This window comes from Tursiops truncatus, chromosome 18 (assembly GCF_011762595.2).
Source record: "Tursiops truncatus isolate mTurTru1 chromosome 18, mTurTru1.mat.Y, whole genome shotgun sequence".
NCBI classification, from domain to species: domain Eukaryota; kingdom Metazoa; phylum Chordata; class Mammalia; order Artiodactyla; family Delphinidae; genus Tursiops; species Tursiops truncatus.
Genome location: NC_047051.1, coordinates 17,913,287 through 17,932,347, shown reverse-complemented (window position 1 = coordinate 17,932,347; position 19,061 = coordinate 17,913,287). Strand labels below are relative to the sequence as shown.

Here is a 19,061-nt window from a genome sequence, read left to right as displayed (position 1 = left end):
CAATAGCCTGGCTGTATGGTCAGGTAGATGAGCAATGGAAACTAGACTGTTAAAGGGATGCCCACATGGGGCATGGCCCTATGAAATCACTCTGGGAATTTAAGAGGCACATTAAAGTAGGACATGTTGATGCCCATCACAAGAAGCTGACTGGAACCACCAAGTGGACCATTTGGTGCACTCCCTTGACGCGGCCACCTGGGTCCATGGAATGAATGGGCACGGTGGGGCTGCAGCAATGCAGAGGTGGGTTGAATCTAGACATATTTCTCTTGCACTTTGAGAGGCACAAAATGCCAACAAGAACCATTCTGTCAACAAGAGAGCCAGGGACTGCAGATGGCTATGGGGAAAACTCCCCAGGGGGAAGGCCTCCCGCACAGTTAGCAAGGGGATTACACTGGAGCAATGCCAGTAGCCTCAGGGGCTATAAATGGGGTCCTAACAGGAAGAGATCCTTTACTCTGGACTGAGCCTTGCATACCAGGTAGTAGAGGCAAATACTCAAAATAGTATAAAGGACTGGAACAGAAAATACTGTACCTTTTTTTTCTTTTTGCTCAGACAAATCACTGATTAATGGCATGGGTAAAATAAAGGCATTTTAAAACAGTGTCTCAAAGATTTCTCTCACACCTGCTTCCTTGAGAAGCTACTAGGGATGTGTTTCACCCAAATGAGGGTATAAGCCAAGGAGGAAGACACAGGACACAAAAAATAGGGGATCCAGAAAGGACAAAGGATCCAGAAAGGACAAAGGATCCAGAAAGAACAAAGAAGGGACATCCGAGGATGACGGTGAAATGAAGTTTTAGGCCGACGGCTGTGCAACAGCCTAGAGTGACCAGTCCAGGCTAGAGTAGGGCGATAGAACACTCCGGAGATGTACTGATATGCTCAGAGGTGCCCAGAAGCAACACTGTGCTATAGGGACTTCCCTGGTGGCGCAGTGGTTAAGAATCTGCCTGCTAACCCAGGGTACACGGGTTCGAGCCCTGGTCTGGGAAGATCCCACATGCCGCAGAGCAACAAAGCCCTTGCGCCACAACTACTGAGCCTGCGCTCTAGAGCCTGCGCGTCACAACTACTGAAGCCTGCACACCTAGAGCCTATGTTCTGCAACAAGAGAAGCCACCACGATGAGAAGCCCAGGCACTGCAACGAAGAGTAGCCCCCACTCGCTGCAACCAGAGAAACCCCGCACACAGCAACGAAGACTCAACACAGCCAAAAATAAAATAAAATTAAAAATTAAAAAAAAAATACTAGTGCTCGCTTCGGCAGCACATATACTAAAATTGGAACGATACAGAGAAGATTAGTATGTCCCCTGCGCAAGGATGACACGCAAATTTGTGAAGCATTCCATATTTTTGTAGTGAGGTGGATGGACCTAGAGTCTGTCATACAGAGTGAAGTAAGTCAGAAGAGAAAAACAAATACCGTATGCTAACACATATACGTGGAATTAAAAAAAAAAATGTTACAAAGAACCTAGGGGCAGGACGGGAATAAAGATGCAGACCTACTAGAGAATGGACTCGAGGACACGGGGAGGGGAAAGGGTAAGCCGGGACAAAGTGAGAGAGTGGCATGAACATACATACACTACCAAATGTAAGGTAGATAGCTAGAGGGAAGCAGCCGCATAGCAAAGGGAGATCAGCTCGGTGCTCTGTGACCACCTAGAGGGGTGGGATAGGGAGGGTGGGAGGGAGACACAAGACGGAGGAGATATGGGGATGTATGTATATGTATAGCTGATTCACTTTGTTATAAAGCAGAAACTAATACACATTGTAAAGCAATTATACTCCAATAAAGATGCTAAAAAAAAAAATACTGCGCTATAGAAGAGTTCCAGCATACATTTATGAAAAACAAGTAAGCCCAGGAAAACAAACAGTTGTATAAGAAAGGAGATGGCTCAGCTATAAATAATACTTATCGACTCCTAGTAATGTGAACACTGAATACTGATTTAACCAAAGTGGTGATATCCCTATAGTGACGCAATAAGGTGAGGGAAGGTAGGAGAAAGAGAGCTAAATTCTATCTGCTGTTACAAAAAGTCAAAGGATAATATCTAAAGTAAAAAAATTCAGAAATAGCAGTATAAGCATGTTAATTTAAAAATATGAGAGTAAATACCAGAAAAAAACACCTGAAGGAGTTAAAAAGTAATTCCACCTGAATAGCAGTTTCTAAGAGTAAGGAGGAGTGAGACAGAGTCCTGTTTTCTACTAAAACCCATATACTATTTGATGGTTTAAAGTGTTAAACTGTTTTTAAACTATGTGACTATTTGTAATACTTATAAAATACACACAAATATATGTACCATACATACATTAAACATCCTATATATCATGTATCATATGTATGTTGTATTAAATGTATTATAACAATCAAAACTGAATTAAAAACAAAAAGAAGACTATTCCCACAAGAAAACCAGTTATTTGGGCTTCCCTGGTGACGCAGTGGTTGAGAGTCCACCTGCCGATGCAGGGGACGCGGGTTCGTGCCCCGGTCCGGGAAGATCCCACATGCCGCAGAGCGGCTGGGTTCGTGAGCCATGGCCGCTGGGCCTGCGCGTCCGGAGCCTGTGCTCCAAAACGGGAGGGGCCACAGCAGTGAGAGGCCCGCGTACCGCAAAAAAACAACAACAGTTATTTATATTTGTGTCTTATGTTTATTTATATCTTAATTGTAACATTCAAGACAGTTAAAACTGTAGGATCTGGACTCTGAAAATAATTCCAGAAGAAAAGTTATAGTTGCCCAAGGTCATTACTTTGAAGAAAACCAAGAATCCGAATGCATGTGTTTCTGTATGTTTGCTCCAGAAAAAACTGCTTCAGTATTTTATGGTCAGAAATCAATGCCTCATTAAAATTAACATGTGTTAGGAAAACATTAAATCATCAGGTCACAATGGATGACAAGCTGAACCAGTCTGCAAAGAAGCAACTGCTTGAAAGACCCCGTGTGATGCCGGAAGGCATGATGACACAATGCAGAGGCAAGATAATCACCTCATTATACTCCACACCAGTTCCACTCTTACCAGACAATCATGCTCACATCTGGATCTCACAGCCTGAGAAAGATGTGGAGAACTTGGGAGTGGATTCAGATGTAAGTTAAAGGCTGTTAAAAAGCTCAATACCAAGACCCACGGCAACATCCAAGGAAGCTGTGATTCCCCAGGCTAGAGACAGAAAGGCGGAGAAGCAAACGCTCCCACGTGCGCCCTACAGTTTACCCAACAAAAGGCTAGAGAGCAAGAACTAATGTGCCTAAAACATAAAGGGAAGAAGCTGGGTTATATACGACAGATTTTCAGAGAGCTCTGGGTGCCCACAGTACAGATAAATCACCAAGGAAGAATGCGCAGGCCCCTCTGGTGATCTTGGGGAGGCAGAGAGGAAAAGAAGAATCCACCCCACATTCTTTCCATATGGCACCCACACGAATGCCAAGGAAAGAACTGAGATTTCTTGAATTCAAGATTCACACAAGGAAAACCAGTACTAACTGTGTTTTTAAAAATGTACCAAGTGGGCTTCCCTAGTGGCACAGTGGTTAAGAATCCGCCTGCCAATGCATGGGACACGGGTTTGAGCCCTGGTCCGGGAGGATCCCACATGCCACGGAGCAACTAACCTTGTGCGCCGCAACTACTAAGCCTGCGCTCTAGAGCCTGTGAGCCACAACTACTAAAGCCCGCGCGCGTGCCTAGAGCCCGTGGTCCCCAACAAGAGAAGCCACTGCAATGACAAGCCCATGCACCGCAACGAAGAGGAGACCCCTCTCGCCGCACACAGCAACAAAGATCCAACACAGCCAAAAAAAAAAAAAAAAAAAGTACCGAGTAAAACCTGGACGTTGCCTTGCTACCACAATTCACTGAAAAATTAGGCTGAAGGACCACTTCATCTGCTATAGTTCATCTTCCACAACTTTACATAAGTTGTCGAAAGCCTCAAAAGTTTGCTTAAATTGCAAGTCATCCTATGGCTGTTCCAGAGGGAGCCTGAAGTGTTTAACTTTTACCTGTTTTGTGTACTTCCGCTCAGAAATTAAGACACAGATCATTTAAAATCTAATATCTGATACAAACCCACCACCCCTTAGCTTAGAATTAACTGCTCGATTTCCCACAAACAGAAGCTGGACTTATTCCCACTTTACCTTCGGTGCTGAGAAGAACATGCGGTCCACTCCCATAACTAAGGCTCTTAATCTTCTTTCCACATAAGGCTTCCAGCTTTTTGGGCACAAGTGTACTCTGGTTATCTCCAGTTCCTAGACAGTTACTGTAGTTCAGTCCAAATACAAAGACCTGGGAAACAAATAGTTCTGTCTGAGTCACTTGGCCTACATTTACACAAAAGGTCCCTTCTCCACTCTGAATATAAGACACACTAAAACTCAGTTTGACAGCTCAGTAGCTAGGAAGAGACTGACATGGTTGTTAAGAAACATTCAGGGCTTCACTGGTGGCGCAGTGGTTAAGAATCCGCCTGCCAATGCAGGGGACACGGGTTCGATCTCTGGTTCGGGAAGATCCCACATGCTACAGAGCAACTAAGCCTGTGCGCCACAACTACTGAACCTGCGCTCTAGAGCCCACGAGCCACAACTACTGAAGCCCATGTGCCACAACTACTGAAGCCTGCACGCCTAGAGCCCGTGCTCGACAACAAGAGAAGCCACCGCGATGAGAAGCCCTCGCACCGCAACGAAGAGTAGCCCCCGCTCGCGGCAAGTAGACAAAGCCCACGCACAGCAACGGAAGACTCAATGCAGCCAATCAATCAATCAATAAAATCTATTAAAAGAAAAAAGAAACATTCAACGTCTGCTGACTAAAGTTTTAGAATATTTGGCTATACTATGAAACTCAAACAGTAGTAGGGATGAGGGGTATTAAATCAAGAAACTGAAAGAAAAGACAAATTCTATCAAAGACAACCATCTTTTTGGATTTTAGGCTCTCTTCATGCCCCACTTTTTCTCAGTCTTCACAATGCACACTTTAAAGCTCAACCCCAAATAAGCCCTAAAATTAAGCCCTGGGTTTTGAGAGATGCTTACCTCGTCATTGTCAGTAACATACAGTGCTTCGTTGGCTGAGGTGCCGAAGACACAAGCTTTCCGAATAGATGCAATTTCTTGAGGTGAGAGCAGAGTGAAGATTGGCCACTTTCCTACATCCACCATGACTCTGGTTTCAAGTAATTCCTAAAAATAAGCCGACATCTCTGCTGTAACAAACAAACAAAATTCCAAAATAAAAAATTAAATAACCACTAAACTAGAACAAAAAAAGACAATGTTAATACAAGGAAACAAAAGCTAATTTCAGAATAAACCACCTACTTTTGGTTAAATGGATCGCTCACTTGCCCCAGCAACGTGTCCAATCCTTCCTCTACCTTCAAACCTGTGCCTTTTCCTGTAACGGGAGGAACAACGTGCTGGAACCAACTGTCTGTCTTGCCCACTTACAAGTCAGTGCTCATCTGTCACATACATGTTTATGTGCAACCCGACAGCAGACAATGGAGAGAAGACATGCCAACTAGATGAAACCAAGGTCTTGTCAGGTATTTTCCCCTCCAGGGTACTGAGATAAAGTTAAAGGTTACAATACTCATTTGTCTAAGGTAGTTAATTCTCAACTAGGAGTGTGTGTGTGTTATAAAAATCAGAATCATTATTTCTACCTCCCTACTCTCCCACTACCACCCACAGGATGCCCTGAAAGACCCTCATCCCTTGTAGAAAATCACTGCCACACTGAGCCACTGTTTAATGATAGGAATGGGACATCCCTCAGATAGCCTGGAGCGGCAAAAACATTAAGAAGCAGTAGCCTAAGATTTACTGGATGAAAACATAAAAGAAAGTATTATGTTCTATTCCTAATTTATATGACCACATATATACATGGACATTTCATTTCACACGGAGAAAAGTTACATGAACAAGGGTAAGAGAATTCACCCTCATCTTGGTGTCAGAGCTGATGACTACAGATTTCATGCAAGTAGCAATTAGCTTAAAGAGCACCCTATAAAATGTAGAGATATGTATAAATTTCCACAAAACTCTAAATTTGAACTGTTTAAGAAGTTTTACACAAAGAATCCTGGTCATAGTTCCAATTCTTCGAGAGTTAAAAAGTATTTCTAGAAAGTCCAGGGGGCTGCACAAAGCACAAAACCTATCATGCCAAGTGAGTTTCCATTCTGGCTCTCACCTCTGGAAACTGAAACAGAACCAAGCAGTTGATAAACACAACCAGGGTTTCCTAATGGGCTACATAACTCATAATAACTCGGGAAGTTCCTTCCCGCCCACCCTCTTTTCAGACCTCTAAAATTAGCCAAGCGAGCCAAGGTCTTTCTGGCCTCAGAACCTCCAACAGTACCTACAGAAGAGATCCCTGGGGCTTGGGCTTACTTAGCCAGGGCCTCAGTTTCCACCGCCGAGGGAGGTTTTATCCATCAGCACCAGCTTGGATGACAAGGACCAGATGCTTGCAATACCCCAAGGATCACAGCGCATATTCAATAAGCATTAAACACCATCAGGACAGGCTGGTCCCTCTCACTGCATAGCCAGACTCCTGGACTAACATTTGAATGTTCTGAAAAGTGTGCATGAATGTGTATGTATGTGCGTGCGTGCGTGTGTGTGTGTGTGTTGGTGGGAAGAGATAAAGGATTTCGGGGAGGGTAAAAACTAATACATAAACATGTTAAAAAATTTTTGTTTCAAATGGTACAAAAGGATAGAGGAAAGTAAGTCTCTCTACCATCCCTCCCCAACCCACTCCTCAAAGGAAACCACTGAAACAGTTGATTCTAATTCCTTCCACAGTGTAGACTTACATAGCATTATATGTGTGAGTGTGTGGAAGCTTCCCCCGCTGCCACTTAACAGTACATCTTTGAAATCATTCCTATTAGCACATATAAGAATTACTTCATTTCTTTTCAATGGTTCTACAGAGCATTCCATGACATCGATTTAACAGCTTACCTGTTTCTACTGGGAGACATTTAAGTCACTTCCAGTCTGTTGCTAACATGAACAATACTGAAACTACTGTTTGCATACATTATATACATGTCTTTTTAATATATGTTTCTAACATAAATTCCTAAAACTGGAATTGCAGGGTCCAAGTCTAATAGCTGTTTCACCTTTAATAGCTATTTCAAATTGTCCTCTACTAAAGCAGTACCAATACATAAAAGAACCATCCATGCTGGCAGCCCCTTTCACCTGCAGCCTTGCTCACAGTGTGTTATCACGGTGTCTCAGTTTTGTTTAAACTTTAATTTCTCTTATGATGAGTGAGGTTGGGATAATTTTTTAAAAATAATCACAGTCATAGCAACAATAACAACACTTCTTGAGTATTATGTGCCAAGCACTGTTCCAAGTACTTTACATTTATTAATTCATTTAATCCTCACTTTATAGACAAGGAAATGGAAGTAAAGAGACTTTAAGAGTTTGCTCAAACTAGTAAGTGGCAGATTCGGGACCTGAAGCCACGCCACCCGGAGCCAGCATGTGTACCCTTCACCTCTCGGTCTCATGTGATTAAGAGTCCAGGTGCCATTCTTTTACATAAAGTCCCTATTTTTCCTACTGGACTGCCATTCTTTTCTTTGTTCTTGATTTATAAATGTTCTTTGTATGGTAAGAAGATTGTCTTAAATGCTTTTAGAAGTAATAGAAAAGATGCCCCCCAAGGGCTTCCCTGGTGGCACAGTGATTAAGAATCTGCCTGCCAATACAGCGGACATGGGTTCGAGCCCTGGTCTGAGAAGATCCCACATGCTGCAGAGCAACGAAGCCCGTGCACCACAACTACTGAGCCTGCGCTCTAGAGCCCACGAGCCACAACTACTGAAGCCCGCGCGCCTAGAGCCCATGCTCCCCAACAAGAGAAGCCACTGCAATGAGAAGCCCACACACCACAACGAAGAGTAGCCCCCGCTCTCCGCAACTAATGAAAGCCCGCGCGCAGCAATGAAGACCCAATGCAGCCGAAAATAAATAAATAAAATAAATTTATAAAAAAAAACAACAGAGGGGGAAAACATAAGAAATGAAACAATGTGGATATCTATAAGCAGGTAGATAAATTCCAAGAAAATCCAGATGCCTATTTTCCTAGAATATGAACTGTATCAAAGCCTGTATCAAAGTGTATCAAAATTTAATATTTTATGGTAATATACAATTACATTTTAGATGGGGGGAATAATTACATTGGCCAAAAATATGATTCACCACCTTTAACATTATAACACAAAAGGATATTACCATTCAAAGTTATACAACTTCCTGACAGCACTATAATCATTCTGAAGTCATTAATCACTATACAGGCAACTCTGCCCTAAGGGTTTGATAATCTGCTGAAAAATAATCAAGCTAACTTGCATAATGATGGCTTATTATACAAACTGAGTCTACCCATTGCTAAATTACTTGAAGCATTATTTAACAAGACATTTCTCCAAACACTTGTAACTTGAGAGTCAATATAAAAGCCAAGTCATGTATCTTCCATGTCCACACCCTTCATAAAATCAGAAAGCATCACCAGTACCCCTGGCCTGGTAAAAAGGACAGAGATTGCTGAGGACTGGGTTTTAGTCCCAGGTTTACTTTTTTCTTTTTTGCGGTACGTGGGCCTCTCACTGTTGTGGCCTCTCCCGTTGGGGAGCACAGGCTCTGGACGCGCAGGCTCAGCAGCCATGGCTCACGGGCCCAGCCTTTCTGCGGCACGTGGGATCCTCCCGGACCGGGGCACGAACCCGTGTCCCCTGCATCGGCAGGCGGACTCTCAACCACCGCGCCACCAGGGAAGCCCCCCAGGTTTACTTTTAATCAAAAGTAACCATGATAACCTTCCTGAGCCTGAGTTTCCCAAAAAGCTGTTCTATAAAAATCTACAATTTTATGTTAAACATGTAAGGAAGAAGTTATGTGGATTTATGAACGCATGAGAACAACAAAGGCAGTAACACTGGCCAAGCAACAAATTTACTGCTAGCAACTCAAGAAGTTAGTAGGATTCAGCAGTAATTAACCAAGTGCCTAAAGAAAGATAATCCAATGTTTTCCCTTCCCATGTTACTGTGCATCAAAAGGGAAGATGCTAACAAAAAGCTAAACTATGTGCTTATTCTCAAGTAAAAAACAAAAACAAACCAAAAACCCCACAAAAACCAAAAGTACTCTGTAAGACTGAAGTATGTTATAAAACAATATGTACTGGGACTTCCTGGGTGGCACAGTGTTAAGAATCCGCCTGCCAATGCAGGGGACACAGGTTCAAGCCCTGGTCCGGGAAGATCCCACATGCCGGTGGAGCAACTAAGCCCATGCGCCAGAACTACTGAGCCTGTGCTCTAGAGCCCGCGTGCCACAACTACTGAAGCCCATGCGCCTAGAGCCAGTGCTCTGCAACAAGAGAAGCCACAGCAATGAGAAGCCCGCGCACCACAATGAAGAGTAGCCCCCATTTGCCGCAACTAGAGAAAGCCTGCGTGCAGCAACGAAGACCCAACGCAGCCAAAAATAAAATAAAATAAAATAAATAAATTTATATAAAAAAACAATGTGTACTACGTGAATACAATTTTTTTAAGTATAACGTATAAAGAAAAAGGATATACACACACCAAAATGTACTTCATTGGAGAGATTAGAGGTGATATTTTCTTCTGTTTAAATATATTCCAAATTTCTGTAACATACACTTTGTGATCAAAAATATTTTATTTTATTTAACATCTTTATTGGAGTATAATCGCTTTACAATGGTGTGTTAGTTTCTGCTGCATAACAGAGTGAATCAGCTATACCTATACACATATCCCCATATCTCCTCCCTCTTGCGTCTCCCTCTCACCCTCCCTATCCCGCCCCTCTAGGTGGTCACAAAGCACGGAGCTGATCTCCCTGTGCTATGCGGCTGCTTCCCACTAGCTACCTATTTTACGTTTGGTAGTGTATATACGTCCATGCCACTCTCACTTCGTCCCAGCTTACCCTTCCCCCTCCCCGTGTCCTGAAGTCCATTCTCTACGTCTGCATCTTTATTCCTGTCCTAAGTATTTTAAATGAAACTAAAGCTTAGTTATTTTAATTATGCTTACCCCCTAAGCTGTTAAAAGTTTTAAGAGGTATTCTTGCTTTCAATTCACAACCTAGGGTGGCAGAATGTTTCAGGCAAATCTGTAAAATGAGTTTTTAATATAAACTTAAATGTAGAAGGTGTGAATGTAAAAGGGTACAGCCAACATGGAAAACATTATGGAAGCTCCTCAAAAATTAAACATAGAATTACCATTTGATCTAGCAACTCCACTCCTAGTGTAAAGATTTTAAAGCAGGGACTCCAGATAGTTGTACACCAATGTTCAAAGCAACATTATTCACAACAGCCAGAAGATGGAAAACCCAAATATCTATCAACAGATAAATGGATAAACAAAATGTGGTATCTACCTACAACGGAATGTTACTCAGCCTTGAAATGAAATACTGACACACAGTACAATAGGAATGAACCTTCAAGACATTATGCTAAGCGAAATACGCCAGACACAAAAGAATAAATACTGTATGAGTCCACTTACACAAGGTACCTAGAGTAGTTAAATTCACGGAGACAGAGTAGAATGAGGTTGCCAGGGCCTAGGTGGTATGGGTTTGGGGAGTTATTATTTAATAGATACAGAATTTCAGTCAGGATGATGAGAAAGTTCTGGAGACTGAGAACGATGACACTGGCATAACTTAATGTCATTAAACCGTATACTCAGAAATGGTTAAAATGATAAATTTAATGTTATGTATATTTTACCACAACTTTTAAAAATCAAATAATGATCCCATGGGCTTTTATCAAGCCTGTATTAATAAACTCAAAGATGCATTTTTAAAAATTAAATGTAGAAGTTTCAGACCTAAAAAATAATTCTGGGAAAGTATAATCATAATTCTGTCTTGGGAAGGCAAGCTCAGATTAGGGAAATTCTGAATGGAACATTTCTAAAAGAAATATCACCTTCTTAGAACTTACAGCAATTCAAACTAGACCAAACGAATTGCCTCGATGAACAGGTCCTTCCAGGGCTTGATTGATAATCATAAAAATGAGTTGTAATTAGCATGTCAGTTATGTTAAGTAGTTAACTTGTGAAGTTCAATGAGATAGTGACTTTTTTGCATTATTTTTATTCATTATTTTATTTAGGAAATACTTTCTCATAAATAGCACTGACATGTTCAGACTGAATTATCACTCATGCATTAACAGGTGAATCAATGATTTTTTTGCTCTATGGAGATAAAGCAAGGACAGAAGAACAGAAAAGAAAAATGGAAGCAGAGATTGGAAAAGAGTTTAATGCTCTCAAAGGATAATATGCCAACCCACTTGGATCTCCATATTTTCTTTGGCACTTGAAAATACATCCTGTGTTCCCACAGACTGACTCTGTGTCCATTAGTACTACAGATCTATATCCCATTCCCTGGGATGGCTTTTCCTAGCGACTGGCACTGTCCCTCAGAGAGCTGGTGGCATGGGGAAGAAAAGGCTATTTCATTTTACACTCTGAAAGCAAATTCAATCAAGAGGACAAACACAGACCTTCCAACTTTAGAAATCTACATCTAGAACTGGAAGACTGAAGGAGCAATGTAGCAGCCAATCTTTTGAACCCTCTAAGAGCACATTTGTTTTCCCTTCCCCTAAGAACCAAGTGTTAAGAGAGGGTGAGGGGAAGGCTTTGTTTTACTGATCCAGCAAAAATATATTTGAATATGTCTAGAGAGTTTAAAAAACAACATGAAATAAAGAAAATAATATAGGAAAACTTTGTTTTTGATGAAATAATGGTCTCAATACTAAACAATACCAGAAATTTAGGGTTGCCTCGTAAGCCAGCACGTGGCTTCACAGAGACCTCGACGCCCAAATTCTAACCAGGTGTATTTGGCGCAAAGGAGACTGATGTTACTGATGAGACTTTACACCTCCTAACCCATGTTCTGCTGACCTAAGAGCTTGCTAAGGAAAAGAGGTCAAAACAGAGTGAGCAACCCAGAACTGGTTAGCCCCGAGATTCTGACTGCTTTTCTGGTGTCATCCTTCGGGCATGAAGTGAACTTGTATCATTCTTTATCTTGGAAGCTGATATCCTCACAGGAAACAGGAAGGACTCTGAATGTTGGGACAATCCATTGAAAATGGCCTGTACGTTCCTCAGCACATAAGCCATAGCCAGGTTTAGACTATTTGAAACAGCAATGTGAAATATGAAAAATGATTTTTTAATTGCAAAAAAACTTTAATTAAAGCACTTACACATAAACTGAAGATTCCTAATAGAGGTTTCTCTATTTTCATAAACTGGATGGGTGATGATTTTACTTACCAGTTTAGTTGCTAACCCACCTTACAATAGGAATTTATAGTTAATGAGCTACCGATAAAGTCTAAGATGCCTTGCCAAAAAAAACCTCTACCATTATGATAATGTGAACAAAATGATAGTATATATTAATTCTTCTGACAATGACCCCATATACAATAATGCTGGGGGAAATCATAAAGCAATACAATCATGGCCCCTGCCTCTGAGGAACTTCAGGACTAACAGGAAGTCAATCCTAGTAAGTGGAAACCTAGAATGCAAATGCAAGTGAAACAACTAAGCAAGCAATGAGATGCAACATGCAAACATATAGCCCACGTGATACATGCGAATGGAAAAAAAATATGTGCACAACAATTACTATATAAAAATTATGTCTCCCAGAAAACTGTTACATGAAATCCCAGAACTCAAATTCTCAGTATTGTAAGCATATGACAAAATGTAAGCATTTCCTCAGTGAAGATCATCTGGGTTTCCTGCAGGAACAAGTGCTTTTTCATAGCCTTCTTCCTTTTTCACCAACAGAAGTTCCCATTTGAAAACAAAAGATTTAAGGGTGTGGCCATCTTTCCCTATTTTTGAGTACATTATATTTCAATTCTAAGAAAACTTTCAAACAGAGGAAACAGGAATAGGGTTTGGGGTAAACTTCTGGGGCACAACTTTACAACTCATTATGTCATATATCCACGCTACAGCAAAAGCAATTCAAAAAACCTCTCAAGTTACAGAAGAGCCACATGTTACTCATAGCATTTTCCTCCATACTTATTCTGATGAGCTTTTTGAGACTGAGCAGATGCTACAATTCTGATTTGGACACCAAATGTATTTCCCAGGTCCAGACAAGCCTCTGAAAGAATCAGCCTAGAAGTCTTTTAAATAAAAATACACTTTAAAACTATTTCACCTATTCTCTGGTATAACTACATCAAAGGAGCAAAGTTTCAGAGATTTGCTGAGACACTGATGCTGTTACAGGTAGAACAGCTGTCATCCACTTCTCTTTTCTGCAATATTACTGTACTGCAAGAATGAAAACGAAAGAATGTCCTGAATACTTGACATATTCCACAAAGACTAAGGGACTCTAAGAATGTAGCATTCTCCAGAGGAGTTTCTGCCGTCCTTCATAAAGATGCAGCTGTACAGGTGACAAGGTAACCCTCCTAGCTTCATTTAAAGACCACATGCTGGGCTTCCCTGGTGGCACAGTGGTTGAGAGTCCGCCTGCCGATGCAGGGGACACGGGTTCGTGCCCTGGTCTGGGAAGATCCCACATGCCGCGGAGCGGCTGGGCCCGTGAGCCATGGCCGCTGAGCCTGCGCGTCCAGAGCCTGTGCTCTGCAACGGGAGAGGCCACAACAGTGAGAGGCCCGCGTACCGGAAAATAAAATAAAATAAAATAAAATAAAGACCACATGCTGCTGTCTTAGAATTTCCTAACACTCACTGTGATTCCCCTTTGCCTCATCAGTTTCCTTCAAATTCATCACTCATTTAAGAAGACTACTGTCACCTCCCAACCACCAACAGGTTACTTAACTCGAAGCACAATTTGCAACAATGGCTTCAGGAAGCAATTCTTAAGCCCCATCATCCAAGAGGCTGCTTTCATTTCATTGCACAGAAGCTTTAGGCAATTCTAGGAAGTCGGGAATCTGACCACTCATTGTAAGTGACAAAAAAAATTTTACTGAAGCCAAGTGTTCGGGTTAGCAAAGCAAACAACCCAAGTGGCAAAAGCATTAGCAACAAAAAAGAATAACATTCAGGGTTGTGAAGCTGACTATGTTGCTTTTACAAAACACTTTTATTTTCAAAAGGAAACCAGAAAAAAAAAACCTCCATGATTACAAATAATTTTCTTCTATGGTTTTGTGTTTTTTTTGCACCAAACATACAGACTTTGCAAAATAGACTACATAAAAATAGATGGGTCAACAATTAAAGAAATGGATAGAACACAATAATAGTTCATTTTATTTTCCTAATAAGTCCAAGGCTGGAATGGAGGGGCCCAAGTTCAAACCTATTTATGGTATCATGAACCTCTCCTACGGGGACATCTTTGAAGTGATTTCATCTACTAGTCTCTGCTGCATGAAAAGTATCAACTGTGCCCTGTAATGGCCTAAAGCCAAACTAAAATTCCAGCAATAGACAGGCAGAACCACACTATATTCACTCCGTAAATGTTTACTGAAAGTCCTCTAGGTAAACATGACACACAGCCAACATCACCCTCTCACCTCCAGCAGAACTTCCATGTGATCGGGGGGTCTAGGCACATAAACAGATGCTCACCACAGTGTGGCCATGCTCTGACCGGGAGGTTTGGATGCTACTGAATCACCCGAATCAGGAAGTGTCAAGTACCTGAAGAGAAGGCAAGCACCTGGAACAGTGAACATATATGCCAGGTAAAAGTCTGGTGGAGGAACTGAAAGAAATTCAGCACAGTTGTAGCCAAAAAACTTAAGACTATCCAAAGAGCAACACATAACCACTGAAGGACCTTAAACAGGGAAGTGGCGTGATCAGGTATGTATGTCTGTGAAAGATACTTTGGCAGAATGTACAGACTAGATGGGGGTGATGGGGGAGACATACTCAGAGCCTAAGGCGGCTGCAGGAACCAGGAAAGAAAGAATGGAAGCCTATGCCAGGGAAATGCAAGTGGGGAAAACAGGCAGACTCAAAAGCATTCTGTACCTGACTGAATGGGAGGAGGGAGCGGGATAAGGAAAAAGGCAGAGCCAAGGCTTACACTCAGATGCTCAGCTTAGGCAGTGAGCGATCTGTAATGCCACTTACTATGGTAGAGAGAACACAGCTAGCTTCAGGAGGAGATGAGGAATTCTACCCTGGACATTTTACCTTTAGCTACCTGTGGGATATCAAAGTAGGCATGTCCAGGGCTTCCCTAGTGGCGCAGTGGTTGAGAGTCCGCCTGCCGATGCAGGGGACACGGGTTCGTGCCCTGGTCCGGGAAGATCCCACGTGCCGCGGAGCGGCTGGGCCCGTGAGCCATGGCCGCTGAGCCTGCGCGTCCGGAGCCTGTGCTCCGCAGCAGGAGAGGCCACAAAAGCAACAGGCCCGCGTACAGCAAAAAAAAAAAAAGTAGGTATGTCCAATAGATATTTATAAATCTGAAGATCAAGAACGATCTGTATAGATATATACATATATGTATAACCACTTTGCTGTACACCTGAAACTAACACAATATTTGTAAATCAACTATACTTCAATAAAAAGAATAATTTTAAAAAGAAAGAGATCTGGATTGGAGATTTGGCAATTTGGCATGAGATCACTCAGTAAAAAGTGTGTAGAGTAAGAAGAGAAGATGATATCGGACAGAACTCAAAGGAACTCTGACAGCAAAGGGACAATGGGTGCTCCATAACAGAGACGGAAGGAACAGGCAGAATAGGAAGATACAGGAGAACAGTGACACAGAAGCCCAGGGGCGTGAGCATCACACAGAGGAGGCAGTGTCAGTGTCGGACGCGGCTGAGAGGCCAAACAAGGTAAGGACGGATAAAGGTCCACAGGATTTAACAAAAATTGTTGCTGACCTTAAGAAGAGTTTCAGTGAGGCTGTGGATGGACAAGGCCAGGCTGCGGCAAGTTGAGAGCGTGCGAAAGGTGAAGAGGAAGAAACAGTGAATGGAAAGAACTTGTTCAAGAAATTTGACTGTGAAGAGGGGCCTCCCTGGGGGCGCAGTGGTTGGGAGTCCGCCTGCCAATGCAGGGGACACAGGTTTGAGCCCTGGTCCGGGAAGATCCCACATGCTGTGGAGCAACTAAGCCCGTGCGCCACAACTACTGAGCCTGCGCTCTAGAACCCACGAGCCACAGCTACTGAGCCCACGAGCCACAACTACTGAGCCCGCATGCCACTACTACTGAGCCTACGTGCCTACGGCCCGTGCCCCGCAGCGGAAGAGGCCACCGCAATGAGAGGCCCATGCACCGCGGCGGGGAATGGCCCCTGCTAGCCGCAACTGGAGGGGGCCAGCACACAGCAGCGGGGACCCAACGCAGCCAAAAATAAATAAATTTATTTAAAAAAAGAAAAAGAAATTTGACTATGAGGGAAAAAGGAGAACGAGGGTAGTAACTGTAAAATGGGCTGGAGCTGAAGGACATATTTTGGATGATCTTTTTATTCCAAACATGTTAGAGACCTGAAAATGTTTAAATGTTATTGGGAAGGAGTCAGTAGAAAGACAGGAGAGGACATAACTAAATGAGGTTTCTGAGAAAGACTAGGGAATGGGATCTGAAGCAGAGGTGCACATAAGCTATAGAAAGCTGGGGAATCTTCCACACAACACAAGAGAAGGACAGATACGATGAAAGGGAGTTTAAAGGTTGGGGAACCAGAGGTTGGAGGTAATTTCTTTCTTTAGCATTCTCTCTGCTATTGAGACTCTGCTAAAAGAGGCTGTATTTTTCAGTTCCACCAGCAATTTATGAGGGCTCCAATTTCTCCATATCCTCACCTAATTATTGTCTGTCTTTATCGTTATAATCATCCTAGTGGGTGTGAGGTGGTAGGTCATTGTGGGTTTGATTTGCATTTGAGGGCATTCTCTCCTGAGGTCACCAATTCTCCCAGTGAAGGAAGATGGAAGGCTTACTGTTGAGAACAAGAGGGGAGGTAGCAACAGAAAATGGGGTGAAGCAATAAAAACAAGGGTCTCAAGTCTGAAGCAGCCACCAGGGAGGATGGGAAAGAGCACTGACCAGGGAAACCTAAAAAGATGCTAAGACAGAGCCCGGGGGGAGTTGGAGACCATAAGTCTATAAAGGCATCCATTTGATCTCCTGTGAGCTTTTCTTCTCCAACAAAAGAGGTTTTTTTGGTTTTCTGGGTTTTTTTTAAACCGAACTAACCAGAATTGGAATGGAAAGTTGCTCAGAGAACTTTTTCATTTAAAGGCAGGAAGAAGTGCCCCTGAAAAATCCATCAGTTATTTTTTAAAGTCCTGCAACATATCCATTAGAAACGACAGTGTGCATAAGATTCACTCTCCTTGACCCTTGAGAGCAAAGCACCTCTCAAGACATGCGTTCACTGCAGATCTTACGTCTGTACTGTCAAGACTTACGACTACAAGCATGGTGCTAAATTGAGCAAATGGCAAACTGCAAGGAACACCACACATCTGTCATCTCAACAATTGGCAATTCCTTTAAAATATGTCAGATACTCCTATCACCAAGTGTTAAGACTGATAGTAACAATCATATATACAAATAATAACCAACTACACAAAAGAAAATGACTTTTGACTTAACCAGTTACCTAGTAGTCGACATAGCCAGTCTTCAGTTTAATCAATTCAGTAAGCACATCCCTATGTTAATATGAAGTAAAGATTTAATTCATTTAGAGATTTATCTTTAAAGCATGCCACTGCATATGCTGGCCACAATTTTGTGCTCGGGGATCCCATCTTGGAACTGACTTACATGTGAACCACATTTATACCCAGGGTTTGTTACCGTTTGCTGAGTAATATGTCATTCCTGAAACTCAGTGGCTTAAAACAACGGCAATTTGCTATTTCTCTCAATTCTGTGTTTTGATTGGGCTCAGCTGGGGTCACAGGCACTGGGAACTTGACTAACTAGGGCTGAAACAGGCCTTGCTCGCATATCTCTCTCAGGTGGGCTCTCTTTCTCCACCTAGTCTAGCCCAAGCCTCTGTACACGCTGTTGGCCTCCAAGAGGGTAAATGCTGGAGCTGCCAGGCCTCTTAAGGACTAGGTCCAGAACTGGCACACATCACTTCCACCACATTCTACTGGTCAAAGCAGTCACAAGGCCAGCCTAGATTCAGAGGGAGCAGAAACAGACGGCATCTCTTGATGGGAGGAGAAGCAGTAGTGGAGGGATGGGAGGAATTGCTGGCAGTCATCTTTGGAAAACACCTCTACCACAGCTGCAAACAGTATTACTGAATGTTTTACACAATACCACTTGAGTTCAGGATTGAAGCACTAGAGAGGGGATAGACTTTGTCTATTTCCCAAACTAGAACTTTTTCTTAAGCATGAAAAAGAATACCTGGGCAAAATATTCTTTTTCCCCCATGGAATGCTAAGCTTAGAAAAGCCATGGAATCTTTTCTGGGGTTGTGGGATAAATAGAGACCATCCTTCAGGAACGGTCTGAGTATAATCTTCCCCAGATGAGACTCATCATTTTCTGAAGTCATTTCACACTTTACAATATATTATGTATGCATGAGTATGATATCATTTTTTAAAGTATATCTAATACTAGAAAACATAGAGGTCTCCCCAACTATTTGAATTCTTGCTATCCAAACTCTATAACTCAAGAAGCAAATAGATTTGGATAAATTCTTCAATACTCAAACTTTTGTAACTGGCTCTCCTAGGCTCAGGAATGAACTAGATTTGGATATCACAGTATCTCTTACAATCTGGAATCTCACTATCTGAACACAGCAACCCAGTAAATCTGTCTCATAAAAAGGACTTACACCCCAGGGCTTCCCTGGTGGCGCAGTGGTTAAGAATCCGCCTG

The 19,061-nt window shown here is 42.4% G+C and overlaps 1 protein-coding gene and 1 non-coding gene across 18 annotated transcripts in view; one reads left to right on the top strand and one right to left on the bottom strand.

Moving 5' to 3' along the window:
• The window catches only part of RCBTB1 (RCC1 and BTB domain containing protein 1), a 66,052-nt gene that overhangs the window by 29,100 nt on the left and 17,891 nt on the right, over window positions 1-19,061 (bottom strand). For 4 of the 17 annotated variants that reach the window (XM_073795168.1, XM_073795161.1, XM_073795162.1 and 1 more), the window contains 3 exons: window positions 5,389-5,464; window positions 5,104-5,273; window positions 4,198-4,348 (listed from right to left, as the gene is read on the bottom strand). In XM_073795168.1, coding sequence (XP_073651269.1) covers window positions 4,198-4,348; window positions 5,104-5,229 — 277 coding nt within the window. In that variant the 5' untranslated portion in view covers window positions 5,230-5,273; window positions 5,389-5,464. Of the gene's footprint in view, window positions 1-4,197; window positions 4,349-5,103; window positions 5,274-5,388; window positions 5,465-19,061 lie in introns of those variants that run through there. The other 13 variants (XM_073795173.1, XM_073795164.1, XM_073795165.1 and 10 more) reach the window with 6 other exon arrangements.
• LOC117308889 (U6 spliceosomal RNA) lies at window positions 1,269-1,375 on the top strand. Its single transcript, XR_004523141.1, has one exon. It is a non-coding gene; the product is annotated as a U6 spliceosomal RNA (small nuclear RNA).